At 38.5% G+C, this 12,392-nt stretch overlaps 1 protein-coding gene across 1 annotated transcript; it reads left to right on the top strand.

Annotated features, from left to right (window-relative positions):
• The first annotated feature begins 464 nt into the window (after window positions 1–464).
• TLR10 (toll like receptor 10) lies at window positions 465–12,155 on the top strand. Its single transcript, XM_072620482.1, has 2 exons — window positions 465–539; window positions 8,554–12,155. The coding sequence occupies exon 2, from the start codon at window positions 8,619–8,621 to the stop codon at window positions 11,007–11,009; it is 2,391 nt and encodes a 796-aa protein (XP_072476583.1). The 5' UTR covers window positions 465–539; window positions 8,554–8,618; the 3' UTR covers window positions 11,010–12,155.
• The last annotated feature ends 237 nt before the right edge of the window (window positions 12,156–12,392 follow it).

The following is a 12,392-nucleotide window of genomic DNA, read 5'->3' as shown; positions in this document are numbered from 1 at the left end:
TTTTGACACCAAAGGCTGAATATAATTATCTTCCTTCAGAGAACCAGTTCACAGTAAACTATTAGTCTCATCTTTGTCTATAGATTTTATTTTTCTTCTTTCTACACAAGAAATTAGCATCTTATGTTACCCAAGTAAAATATTCAAATGTTTGATCTAGGAAACAAATAAATTTCCTTCTCTGGTTTCTGTTTTCCTCTTATAATCTCTTAAAAATATTGTTTTATTTATAATGCCCAATCCTTTGACCTGGACAGGGTTATTTTAAGATTCAATTCCTACTTGGCCCCATGCTCAGTTGCTCTCCCCCCCTGCCCCGCCCATTCTGACTGCTTAAAAACGCTAAAAGAGATCATAAAACTGAAGTTCAAGAATTCATTTTGTCTCATGTATAATCCTGCAAATGATCAGTAGGTGTCACTCTCTGCCCCAGAGGGTCAAGATTTCAACATAACTCTTGGTAGACTTTTGTACTAGAGCAAACTGGTCTTTTCTCATATGCACCTGCTGCTTCTGTTGAGACAGTCACAAACTTAAGGGTAAGAATTCTTCATTTTACTTATTTGTCTACTTACGTGATTCTTAACTGGGGGGTCCACAAAGTCCCAAGATGGTCCTTGGGTAAATTTCAGAGGGGCTGTGAACTTGGATGGGGATTATTTTCACTAACCTCTAACTGAAATTGAGCATTTATTTTATTTACAAATGTAGACCGCAAACCACAGTTGAATTAAGTTTCACCAGAAGGTCGAAGGGATTCATGGCATGGAAATAAAGTAAGAAACTCTGACATAGAGTAAAGATCTTGAACTGCTCAGGTCTTTACAAACTGCATAGTAGTGGTTCTACTCAAAGTGGGAAGAAAAGTGAATTTTTAAATTAGATTTTAGTATTTATAAATTTTTTATAATATTGATTCATGAATAGTAAATGGGATTATTGCACTGAGGATTTTTTTTAAAAAAGAATTCTTGATTGATGTAGGCTTGAATTAGAAACTGATTAAATCTTAAATTAAATAAAAATTTAAATTAAATAAGTTGTCAAATTAAATAAAGATATTGTATCATTTTTAGAAAAATTAAGTCTGAATTTAGGCATTGGTGGTCAGTTTTATTGGTGGCCTTTCTTCTCTTACTTTTCCTGTTCTTAATTCAAAACCTATTATCAACATCTGTTTAATGCAGCTTTTTGCAGTTTGGAGCTTAGCTGTTGCCATTTTGCCTGGCTAATATTATGTCTTTGTGCTGTATTTTTTTTTTAAAGGGAGGAAAACCCAATATATTTAAAATGATGATTGATCCAGGACTGCTAAATTTTAAACCCATCATAATAGGAAATTAAGTACAGTGCTGTGAAAGATTACTAATATTTAACTAGGGGTAGACATTTAGTTCTTAAGCAGTCTTTTCTCTTGAAAGAGCATAAATTGTTTATGAGATGTTTATTCACTATCTATGTTTTACCTTCATTTTTATTTACTTATTTTGGTTCACACAAGTGTTTTCATCTTGGAGGAATTCCTAGCAAGGAATCTCCTTCTCCCAATACACATTTATAACTCCTCTGTAAATTACCAACATAGACCACTTAGATGTTAAGTGACTTGTCCATCTTCATATAGTCAATATGTGTCAAAGGCAGGAGGTAAGCCCAGAGATTCCAGGGATAGGCCTTCCTTTGCTATGCCACACTGTCTCTCTTTATATTCATACTTACTAGGGATAGGGACTGGACCTGTGCATGGGTGTAGGGAATTCTTGGTGAGGATACTCCCCCTACCAATGCAAGTTAGTACCTTCTCTGTAATTTGTAAGAGTTGCCTAGAACCCTCTGGGGTTAAGTGACTTGCCCAGGTCGCAGCTGATATGTGTCAGAGGCAGGACTTGAATCCAGATCTTCCTCATTTTTGAGACCAGTTCTGCATACACTACAAGGCAAGTAGGTGATACAGGGAATAAAGCATCAGGCCTGAAGTCAGGAAGACCTGAGTTCCAATCTGACCTCAGACACTTAGTATCTGTGTGACCTTGGGCAAGAGACTTAAGCCTGTTTGCCTTAGCTTTCTCATCTAAAATATGAGCCAGAGAAGGAAATGGCAAACCATTTCAGCACCTGCTAAGAAAACCCCAAATGGGGTTACAAACAGTCAGACACAACTGAACAACTCCAAAATTATGCTATGCTGTTCCTCAATTCATACTTATAACAATTTTTCTCTAAATATCACACTTCCGGAGAGGCAAAGACCTTTGAAATCTACAATATTCTGCACATTGTAGATGCTCAATACTGAATACTGATGGGTAACATAACATCTTGATGATTGATGTTTCTACAGTATCTCCTATTATAGAAAACCTAACAATAATATGCCCTCTAGATAATATAGCACTCTGATACTCAGAATAAGGCATCTTTTATGATAAAGCAATGAAAGTAATTCTGCATAATGAAAGACAATTTAAAACAATCTATAAAGGTAAATTACCAGAACAGACTTTTGAGACATGGAAGGGCCACAAAATATTGATTTTTTTAAATATCCCAGAGGCAACGAAACCACAGATGAATGAACATCATGCCTGTACTGAAAAAAACAACAACCATACTTTAACCTTCGCTACTTTTTCACAACTACCGCTCAAGCCTAAATTGTTATTTAATCTTCTAACTCTAACATCTAGTACAGTACCTTTTGTGTATAATAGGCAACTAAGAAATATTTGCTAAATGGCATTGGATGGAATTAAACCATTTTCTCAGCTCATCTTCTGCCTTTTTACGTTTTTTTCTGTACGCTGCTGCCAAATTAATCTTCCTAATACACTACTTTAATTAGGTTACTCCCTGCTCAAAATTCAGACGATAAAAGCTCAAAATATGTCTTTATGGAGATTGAGACTGTTGTACCTAAGAGTCTAAGAATGTGGGTGTAGGATGTGCTTGCTAAATCCAAAGAATGGGCACCTGAAACCCCATGTCATCGGAAAAATTGCTGAAGTTTTCAACTCATAAGCTGCCAATGAGGTAGTAGAGATTTTATCTGGTTCGTGTTTTCAGTTCCCAATTGGTGAGTTTTTTAAATTGAGTTTTCAGCATTCAGTTTCCTATCTGCATTCCTTTTCAGAGCCTGTCTTCCCTCCCCCACATCTGGAATTTACTCTGCCCTTGCCTCTGCCTATTATACTCCCTAGCTTCCTCAAGACTCAGGTCAGAGGTCTCTAATTGAACTCTAATCCGCTTAAATTCAACAATTTTTTTCTGTTCTCCCTAAACTGTTAGTGCTCTCTCTCTCTCTCCCTGCACCCTATCTGGTGTTGACTTCTCTGTGTATGTTGCATGAACCTAAGCAAAATGAAAGTTTCTGGAAAACAGGGACTGACTTTTGTGTGTGTGTGTCTCTTGTAACCCCAAACACCTAGCACAATGCTTTGCACATAGATGCTTAGTGAATATTTGGATTGAATGGACTGATGAATCATGCAAGAGGAGACAGAACTAGACTGAAAGCTGTTTTGAGTGTGTAAGTTTGTCTCCCCAAAGACATTTGCAAAGACTGAATTAGGAAGAATCCAGTGACATCCTGGAAGGGGGAAGGGAAAAAGGGGTAACTTTTGCCTTCTTAAGAGTTGCCTAAATTCTGGCTTAAGAACTAATCACCATTCCCCAATTGATAAATGGTCAAAGGATATAAATAGGCAATTTTCAGAGGAAGAAATTAAAGCTATCTGTAGTCATATGAAAAAATGCTCTCAATCACTATTGATTAGAGAGATACAAATCAAAACAACTCTGAGGTACCACATCACACCTGTCAGACTGGCTAACATGACAAAACAGAAAGATGATAAATGTTGGAGAAGATGTGGGAGAGTTGGGACACTAATTCATTGTTGGTGGAGCTGTGAGCTCATCCAACCATTCTGGAGAGTGATTTGGAACTATGCCAAAAGGGCTACAAAAATGTGCATACCCTTTGATCCAGCAATATTGCTTCTAGGACTGTATCAAGAGATCGTAAAATGGGAAAGGGTCCCACTTATACAAAAATATTTATAGCAGCTCTCTTTGTGGTGGCCAAAAACTGCAAATAAAGGGGATGCCTATCAATTGGGGAATGGCTGAATAAATTGTGGTATATGAACATAATGGAATACTATTGTGCCATAAGAAATGATGAACAAGAAGACTTCAGAGAGGCCTGGAAAGACTCATATGATCTGATGCTGAGTGAAAGGAGCAGAACCAGGAGAATTTTGCACATAGCAACAACCACAGTGCACGAGGATTTTTCCTGGGAGACTTAGAACTTCACTGCAATGCAAGGACTTAAAAAATTCCCAATGGTCTTTTAAGGCAAAATGCCTTCCACATCCAGAGAAAGAACTATGGAATTCAATCTCAGAATGTAGCAGATCATTTTCTTTTGTATTACGTTTTGGTTTGTTTTATGATTTCTCCCATTAATTTTAATTCTTCTATGCAACATGACTATGGTGAAAATGTAATTAATAGGAATGTATGTGTAGAACCTATATAAAATTATATGCTGTCTTGAGGAGGGAGGGGGAAAGAGGGGGAAAAAATCTAAGTTATATGGTGGTGATTGTAGAAAACTGAAAATAAATAAAATTTAAAAAAAAGAACTAATCACATAGGGAAACTCTCAGGTAAGTTTAGATTTTTTTTTCTCTAAAAACATTTTTATTGTCCATGGCTGGTCCAGTTCATCCCTTTAGAGGAGCAGAGAAATGGAAAATATTCAGATCTAATGTCATGGAAAAGGGAAGGTAACTGATTAGAATGAGAGTATGAGAATCCAGGAGCCAAATTCCTCTCCTCTTCCCCCTTCAGAAAACTGAAGGAATAAAACAGCTGCTCCTGCTGGGATGGATAAGACTTTGTATTTTCTCTTTTCCTTTATGTTCCAGGGGGTTTTAGGTAGAGCAGCTAAGCTGATATCTCTTCGTTAATAAATTGGGCTTTTCCTGAGAAGATGAAACCCTTTGGCAATGAATTGTTGGTTAAAAAAATTTAATAAATGGAACGGAGAACAAAGCCCTGAGGATCCAGACTAAGCTGAGGGCAGTCTCTGAGGAAGTTGTTGTGGGGAAGTTCCAAACTTCTGCCCTTAAAGGCATTGTGAAGTCACCTCAGTTCATTATCTTTTGCCTATAATTTTACTCTGTTTTTGTAGCCTGTTAAATTGATATCATCTGTTCCAAACAGTGGACCTATCTTTGTTGTTTATTTTCTTACCCCTAACTCAACTTTGAAAAACATTTTTATGTTCTTTTCCCTTTTGCTTTCCAACCTCACCTCATTATTTTAGGGATCTGTGATACTCATGTACATTTTTCTTTGGTTATGTGATCGTCTGTGCTTCTTAGATCTCTTTTTTTCATTCTTTAGTTCCCCCATCCTTCTACCCTATTAATCTAAGATCAGTGGAACGTTAACCAGGGAGCTATTTCAGTCTCCTTCAATCCCTTTCCCCTTTTCATGGGATCATAGGATCATAGATTTTGAGCTTGAGAAGTCATCTAGTCCAACTCCCTCATTTTCTGACCTTGGAGATCGCAAAAGTTTGCTTAAAAAAATCTCTGTTTCCATCTGGACCTTTTAGCACAATTTAATCTTAGATTTATAATCAGGAAACTGGGGGCCAAAAAATTTAACTAACTTGTCCAAGATGACAGAGCTAGTGGTGTCAGGAGCAGAATTTGCATGAAGCCACATCCTCTGACTACAAATCCAGTGCTCTCTCTTGTGATCAATTGAGATAAGTCCTTTTGTTATCCTTACTGCCTTGGTGCCAATTTTGATTGAGTCACCATTTTCTGAGAATCTTCCTTTCTTTTTGCATTGTATTCTTGAAACATAGGATCGCAGTATCTTTTGAAGAAATCAGTTTTCTTGAAGTCCAGAGAAGGTGTCTAACTATGTCCAACATTTCCCTCTCTATCAGGGCTCCCTCATTAATATAACTTTTTCCAACGTACCTTCACCAACCAGTTCCTCTGCTACCACCATTTAATAAGCTCTCCTTCTTTGAAGTTCATGCCAACTGACAGTTACAATCCTTGTCCTCACCATCCACTGATCTTTACTTTCTTCAATCACTTTAGCAATTGGTTTATAGTCTTTCCTCCCCTTCTCTGTTCCCACCATCTTTGACAACTTCACACTGGATACCCTTCTCTCACCCTGGCCTCTCAATTCCTAGAAGCTTTTTCCTGCCTTCCTTCAAGACTCAGCTAAAACCCCACCTTCTATAAGAATGCTTTTCCAATCCTTGTTAATGTTAGTGCCTTCCCTCTGTTATCTTTGATTTATCCTATCTATATATTGTTTATACATGGTTATTTGCATGTCATCTCCTCCATTAGACTGTGAGATCCTTGCAAGTAAAGACTACCTTTCACCTTAGCTTGGACTATCTTTTGCCTTTCTTCATATCTCTGGTATTTAGCACAATGTCTGATATGTAGTAGGTAACTAATAAATGTTTATTGACTGAATGGATGACTCTTCAGCTCCTAGAACTTGTATGCCTACTTTAATTTTGCCACCCACCAAAATGATCGCATGCCAACTTTTGCAACCCATAAGATCTTGAATTCTGAAGTATCCCTGACCATAATCTTTTTTTTAAATAAAATTTCTTTTTCACCACTATATTTGCTGAACTTCTCTTTACCTTCCTCATTATCTCCACTGCCTTTTGGCTATTCTGACCCTGATAATTCCCAACCCCAGATTTAACCTGACAATCTGCCATCTCTGCTACTGTCCTTGAACACTAGCGCAGCGAATACCACAGGTAGTAACAACCCCTTGCTCACTTGATCCACTGCAATTGCATTCTAACTAACCTGCACCTAGGACAATGCCTGACATATAGCAGGTGCTTAATAAAAGCTAGTTGACTCACTGATTGACTTCAATAAGACCCACGTTGCTTCATGATGTTCTCATTCATCCCTTATTTTTTCCTCATTTGATTTTCCTATAGCTATTATCTTCAATATTTTTGTTTTCTGCAGCCTCCAACTCCATCCCCTAACTCCCTGTACTCTCAGCAAATCTCTTCTCTTACTTTGCCAAAAATATTAAAATCATCCAATGGGATCTCTTTCATTTCTTTTCCTCCTCAACTTGAAATCTTCATCCTCCCTCTGGAAGTTTGCTTCCACCTGGGCCCTCAATCTCCTAGGTCCCTTCAGCATGATTTAATGTTGGACATGGAATCAGGAAGATCTGTATTCTAATACCACTAATTTTGAGACCATGGACAAGTCACTCAACCTTTAACTAGACTGTCAATTAACTTTTATTAAGCATTTACTATGTGCAAAGTGCTGTGTGGGTTCTGCTTCCCATGATCTTTCAGTACTTTCTTCCATTTGGGAAAAAGCTAGCATCTATACCAGCCTTACAAGCTGTCCCTCATGCCTGGAATGCTCTATTTTCTTGCCTCTGCCTCTTGATATCTAGGGCTTAATTCACAATTCACTTCAAACACTACTTTCTGCTGGAGGCCTTCCCTATCTCTCCTTGCTCTCTTTCCCTGAGCCCCCAATCACATGAGTCTTCTTCTCTAAGATTACCTGCCTTCTGCTCTGTATTATTTTTTTTGGAGGGAGAAGGCGAGGCAATAGGCGTTAAGTGACTTGCCCAAGGTCACACAGCTAGTAAGTGTCAAGTGTCTAAGGATGGATTTGAACTGGGGTCCTCCTGACTCCAGGGCTGGTGCTGTATTCTCTGTACCACATAGCTGCCCCTCTGTATGTGTCTTGTGTGTTCTTCTTCATTTACATGTGTCCCTGCCAAGCCTAGAGGCCTGTATTGGGCTACCCGAGTCTTTCCTACCTGTCCCAGGTCTTCGGCTGGCCACGCCGGATGCACATATGAGAGAAAGGACGTTCCAGAGTCAAACAGGGGTTGAGCTTTATTCCAGGGAATCAGTTACAAGTGCAGGGGGTGGTCTTCCTTAGGAGGAAGAGGGGGAGATTTCCTAAGGAGGCTAAGCTTAAGGGATTGGAAGTAGAAGTACAAGCGGGGAGAGAGGGGGAGGGGAGAGAGGAAAGAAAAGAAGCGGAGCCCTACTTTTCTCTTTGGCTCCACACGTGCTAAGAGAGAGCTTTCTGGCTTCCTTAATCCTACTTAATCTTCAGCCACACAGTTTGCATCTCAATACCATGCTGTTAGGTAACTAGGTGTGCTCCAATCCGGGACGACCTCGAGGGCAGGGAGACTCCACCCATCAGGTATCTCCGGGGGAGAGGCGGAAATACCCGAGCTAGCCGAGCTAGCTCAGTCTGACCTTCTCGAACCCCCGCTGTTCATGGAGGGCCTCGTAAGACTCTAAGATTTAGAAGTCCCACTTTTACCTGCCCGAGACTGTCCACACGGAATTGAGCTTCCAGTGCCAACATGTCCCCTATCAATATGGAAATGCCATGAGAACTGGGTCTGTTCTTGTGTTTTATCTTTCTATGAGATTTAACAAGTCAAATGACCAGATAATGTTACCAATTGTTTTTCTAGGCTTGATTCATCTTCATCTGTGACTTGAGAGAACCAATGAAGAAATCAGAAATCAGAAGAAAATAATGGGAATCATCAGAAGCATTTACTTTCTACATATTATTGGTCTCTCTGTTTTGTGTAGGGCTCTGCTGTTGCCTGAAACAAATGAATTAACAACCAGCTGTTCTCAGGAGTTTCTTAGAAATGTTCTGATGGATATATCACCAAAAACCACCACAATGGATCTATCGAACAAGTTTACATGTCAGCCTCAGGACTTGGACCTTAGTCCTTTCTCTAAGCTCAAAGTTTTAATTCTCTCTCATAATAGAATCCAACACCTGAAAATGAGCATCTTCCAATTCAACAAGGAATTAGAATACTTAGACTTATCTTACAATCACCTGAGGAATATTTCTTGCTATTCACTTCCGGCACTCAAACATTTAGATCTTTCTTTTAATGACTTCAACAATATTCCCATCTGCCAGGAGTTTGGTAGCATGTCACAACTGGAATTTTTAGGATTGAGTGGAGCCCAGCTACGAAAATCAGATTTACAGAAAGTGGCTCCTTTGCCCCTAAGCACAATCTTCCTGGGCTTAAAGCATCTTTCTTACTATGAAGAAGACAGCTTACCCCTCTTAAACACTGAGAGACTTTGTATAGTCTTTCCAGAGAACGCTGATTATAGATTTATTTTGCACGATGGAATCCGTACTTCAAAAATCTTGGAAATGACAAATATCAATATGGATCAGTTTACAAGCCATGGAAGTCAGAAGAATCCTCTTTTGAGAAGCCCAAAGGGTTCTAAAACTTCTCGTTTGTTACTCAGTAATGTAGATGGACCCTGGCAGGAGTTCTTGCAAATACTGCAGTTTATTTGGCACTCATCAATTCAACAATTACAAATGCAAAATTTGACCATTGGTGCCCAAAGTGAATTTAAACACGAAGCATTTAATTATTCTAATACCTTGATGAAAGCCCTAAAGGTGGAGCATGTGACTGTTAAGATTTTTTCCTTCTCACAAGAAGTAATCTACTTGCTCTTTACCCGCATGGACATTGAAAACTTGACGATATCAGATGCGAGGATGCCACATATAATTTTTCCTAATTATCCCACCAAATTTCAGCATTTGGATTTTACCAACAATACCTTGACAGATGAATTATTTAGAAACACTCTTCAATTGCCACATTTGAAAACTTTTATTTTGCAAAGGAATAAATTAGAAACGCTTTCCACAGTGAGTTCCTTTGCTACCAAAACATCCTTGGTACACTTAGATCTAAGTCAGAATCTACTACAGTATGCTGATGAAGCAGATTGCTACTGGCCAGAAACCCTCACTACCATGAATTTGTCATCCAATAAATTTACTGGCACTGTTTTCAAATGCATACCAAAGAGCATCCAAGTGCTTGATCTGCATAGTAATGACATTAGGACCATTCCCAGAGAAATTGCTGATTTGAAAGCTTTACGGGAGCTAAACATTGCATCCAATTCTCTAACTGATCTTCCAGGGTGTGGCCATTTCCAAAGACTTTCTGTGCTGAATATTGAAATGAATTCCATTATTAGCCCATCTCTTGATTTCTTCCAGACTTGTCAGGAAGTTCAATCATTAAAAGCAGGAGGTAACCCATTCAGATGTACCTGTGACTTAAGAAACTTCATCAACCTAGAAATAAAATGCCAAGGCTTGATGATTGGATGGCCAGATGCATATACATGTGAATATCCTCCAGAACTAAAGGGAATTCCATTAGAGAATGTTGATCTGCCAGAATTATTCTGTAATACACCCCTATTGGTTGCTGTCATTCTGATAGTTGGTTTAATTTGTGTAGTTGTCATAGCAGTTCTCTGCATCCGCTTTGATTTGCTCTGGTACCTGAGGATGATAGCTCAGTGGACACAAATCCAGCATAGAGTTAGGAGCATGCCCCTAGAAGAACTCAAAAGAACAATTCAATTTCATGCTTTTATTTCATACAGTGAAAGTGATTCTCTCTGGGTAAAGAGTGAGCTGATACCAAACCTAGAGAAACAAGATAGGTCCATATTGCTTTGTCTCCATGAGAGACACTTCATTCCAGGCAAGAGTATTGTGGAAAATATTATAAACTGCATTGAGAAAAGCTACAAATCCATCTTTGTTTTGTCCCCTAGCTTTGTTCAGAGTGAATGGTGCCATTATGAACTTTACTTTGCCCACCACAATCTATTCCATGAAGGTTCTAATAATTTAATTCTCATTTTATTGGAACCAATTCCCCAGTACAGCATTCCTACCAGGTATCATAAGCTAAAAGCTCTCATGGCACGAAGAACCTATTTGGAATGGCCCAAGGAGAAGAATAAACATGGACTTTTCTGGGCTAACCTTAGGGCTGCCATTAATATTAATTTATCAGAATCTGGAAAGATGGACAAATCACAGACAATTTCAGAGTTATAAACATCTTCGTGAAAGATGGAACGTGGAACTGAATTTTGTTTTTATGTATTTCCCTTCAATAAATTATTGAGTATTCAATGGACAACTACTATGCACTCAGCACTAAGTGCTATGATATACACAAAAGGAGTTTATGAATTTGCATTGTAGCACAATGTGGTGACACATCCGTAATCCAAGTTACTGGGAAAGCTGAGGCTGGCTGATCTCTTGAGCTTGGGAATTCTAAGTTACATGTGGCTACCCACTAAGTACTGCATAGTGGTTGGATTTGGGAAGTGTGGGAGAACAGATGAGACTAGATCGTGGTAACAGAAGAGGTCAAAACTCCCACGTTGATCATTTTTGAAATCAGATTATTGTCTACTGAATGGTTGTCAGTGATCAGCTTCCAACTTCGGAGATATAGAGAGACCCAGTCTTTGAAGTAACAATAATAAGAAGAAATTAATTTGATGAATAATAATAATGAAATAATTAGATGATAATTCAGTATTAAATTGCATAATATGGACTCTAGATTCAATTGCAATAGGACCACAGAGCTAGAACAGGAAGGGACCTCAGAGTCATCCAGTTAAATCCCTTCTTTTTTTTAGGTGACGGAACTGAAGCCCAGAGAGATTAAATGACTAGTACAAATACTCATTGAATGGAAGGATTGCTCTGGGCTGGAGTAGTGAAAGAAAGTTTCATGAGGTTGGTGGGAGTTCAATAGCAGTCTTGAAGGATGAGTAAGCAAGAATATTACATCTTGGACTATTATCTGAAATTTATAAGGAAGGAAACTTCATATCTTATAAAAAGAGACTATAGGATTTCTACAAGTCCCACTTGCCAGAATCATCATGATTACTTTTGATAATAAATCAATTGACAAGTCAATGAAATGGGAATCTTGCTAACTCATTGAGATCCTCTGTATCATCTAAATTCTATGATCCTTTTTTGAATTTATTTACATTTTTAGCCCACATTCCTCAGAATTTTGTAAGTTAACTACCCTTTCAGGTACCTAACTTACCTTTAGTACCCTTGAGGTACTAAAACTACCTTCTACAACCTAAAAAAGATGACCCCAAGTTCTTGAATTCTGAGATATGATCATCTCTAGCCATGGCCCATTAATAAAGCTCTGAACTCACATTGAGCAGGTTCAATCTTGATGATGTCTCAATCACAACACTGTGTTCACTTGGTCCCTACCCAAGGCAACTCTGGGAACATCTGAATTTAGCTCACACACGGGAATATTTAGTTTCCTTATAAACAAGTAAGGCAACAAAGGTATTGACATAGAAAAGTTTATGAAAAGTCAGGGTAGAAGTGAGGAGTGAATATGCTGCAGGCATGCAAGGCAGTCTATATAAAGGGGGAGAAAGG

This window comes from Notamacropus eugenii, chromosome 6 (assembly GCF_028372415.1).
Source record: "Notamacropus eugenii isolate mMacEug1 chromosome 6, mMacEug1.pri_v2, whole genome shotgun sequence".
In the NCBI taxonomy this organism is placed as follows: domain Eukaryota; kingdom Metazoa; phylum Chordata; class Mammalia; order Diprotodontia; family Macropodidae; genus Notamacropus; species Notamacropus eugenii.
The sequence above is the reverse complement of the archived record's forward strand: the minus strand, read 5'-3'. Positions and strand labels throughout refer to the sequence as shown.

Excerpts from the sequence above, each read along its gene's own strand:
- TLR10 (XM_072620482.1), top strand. The coding sequence starts at position 8,619 with ATGGGAATCATCAGAAGCATTTACTTTCTACATATTATTGGTCTCTCT.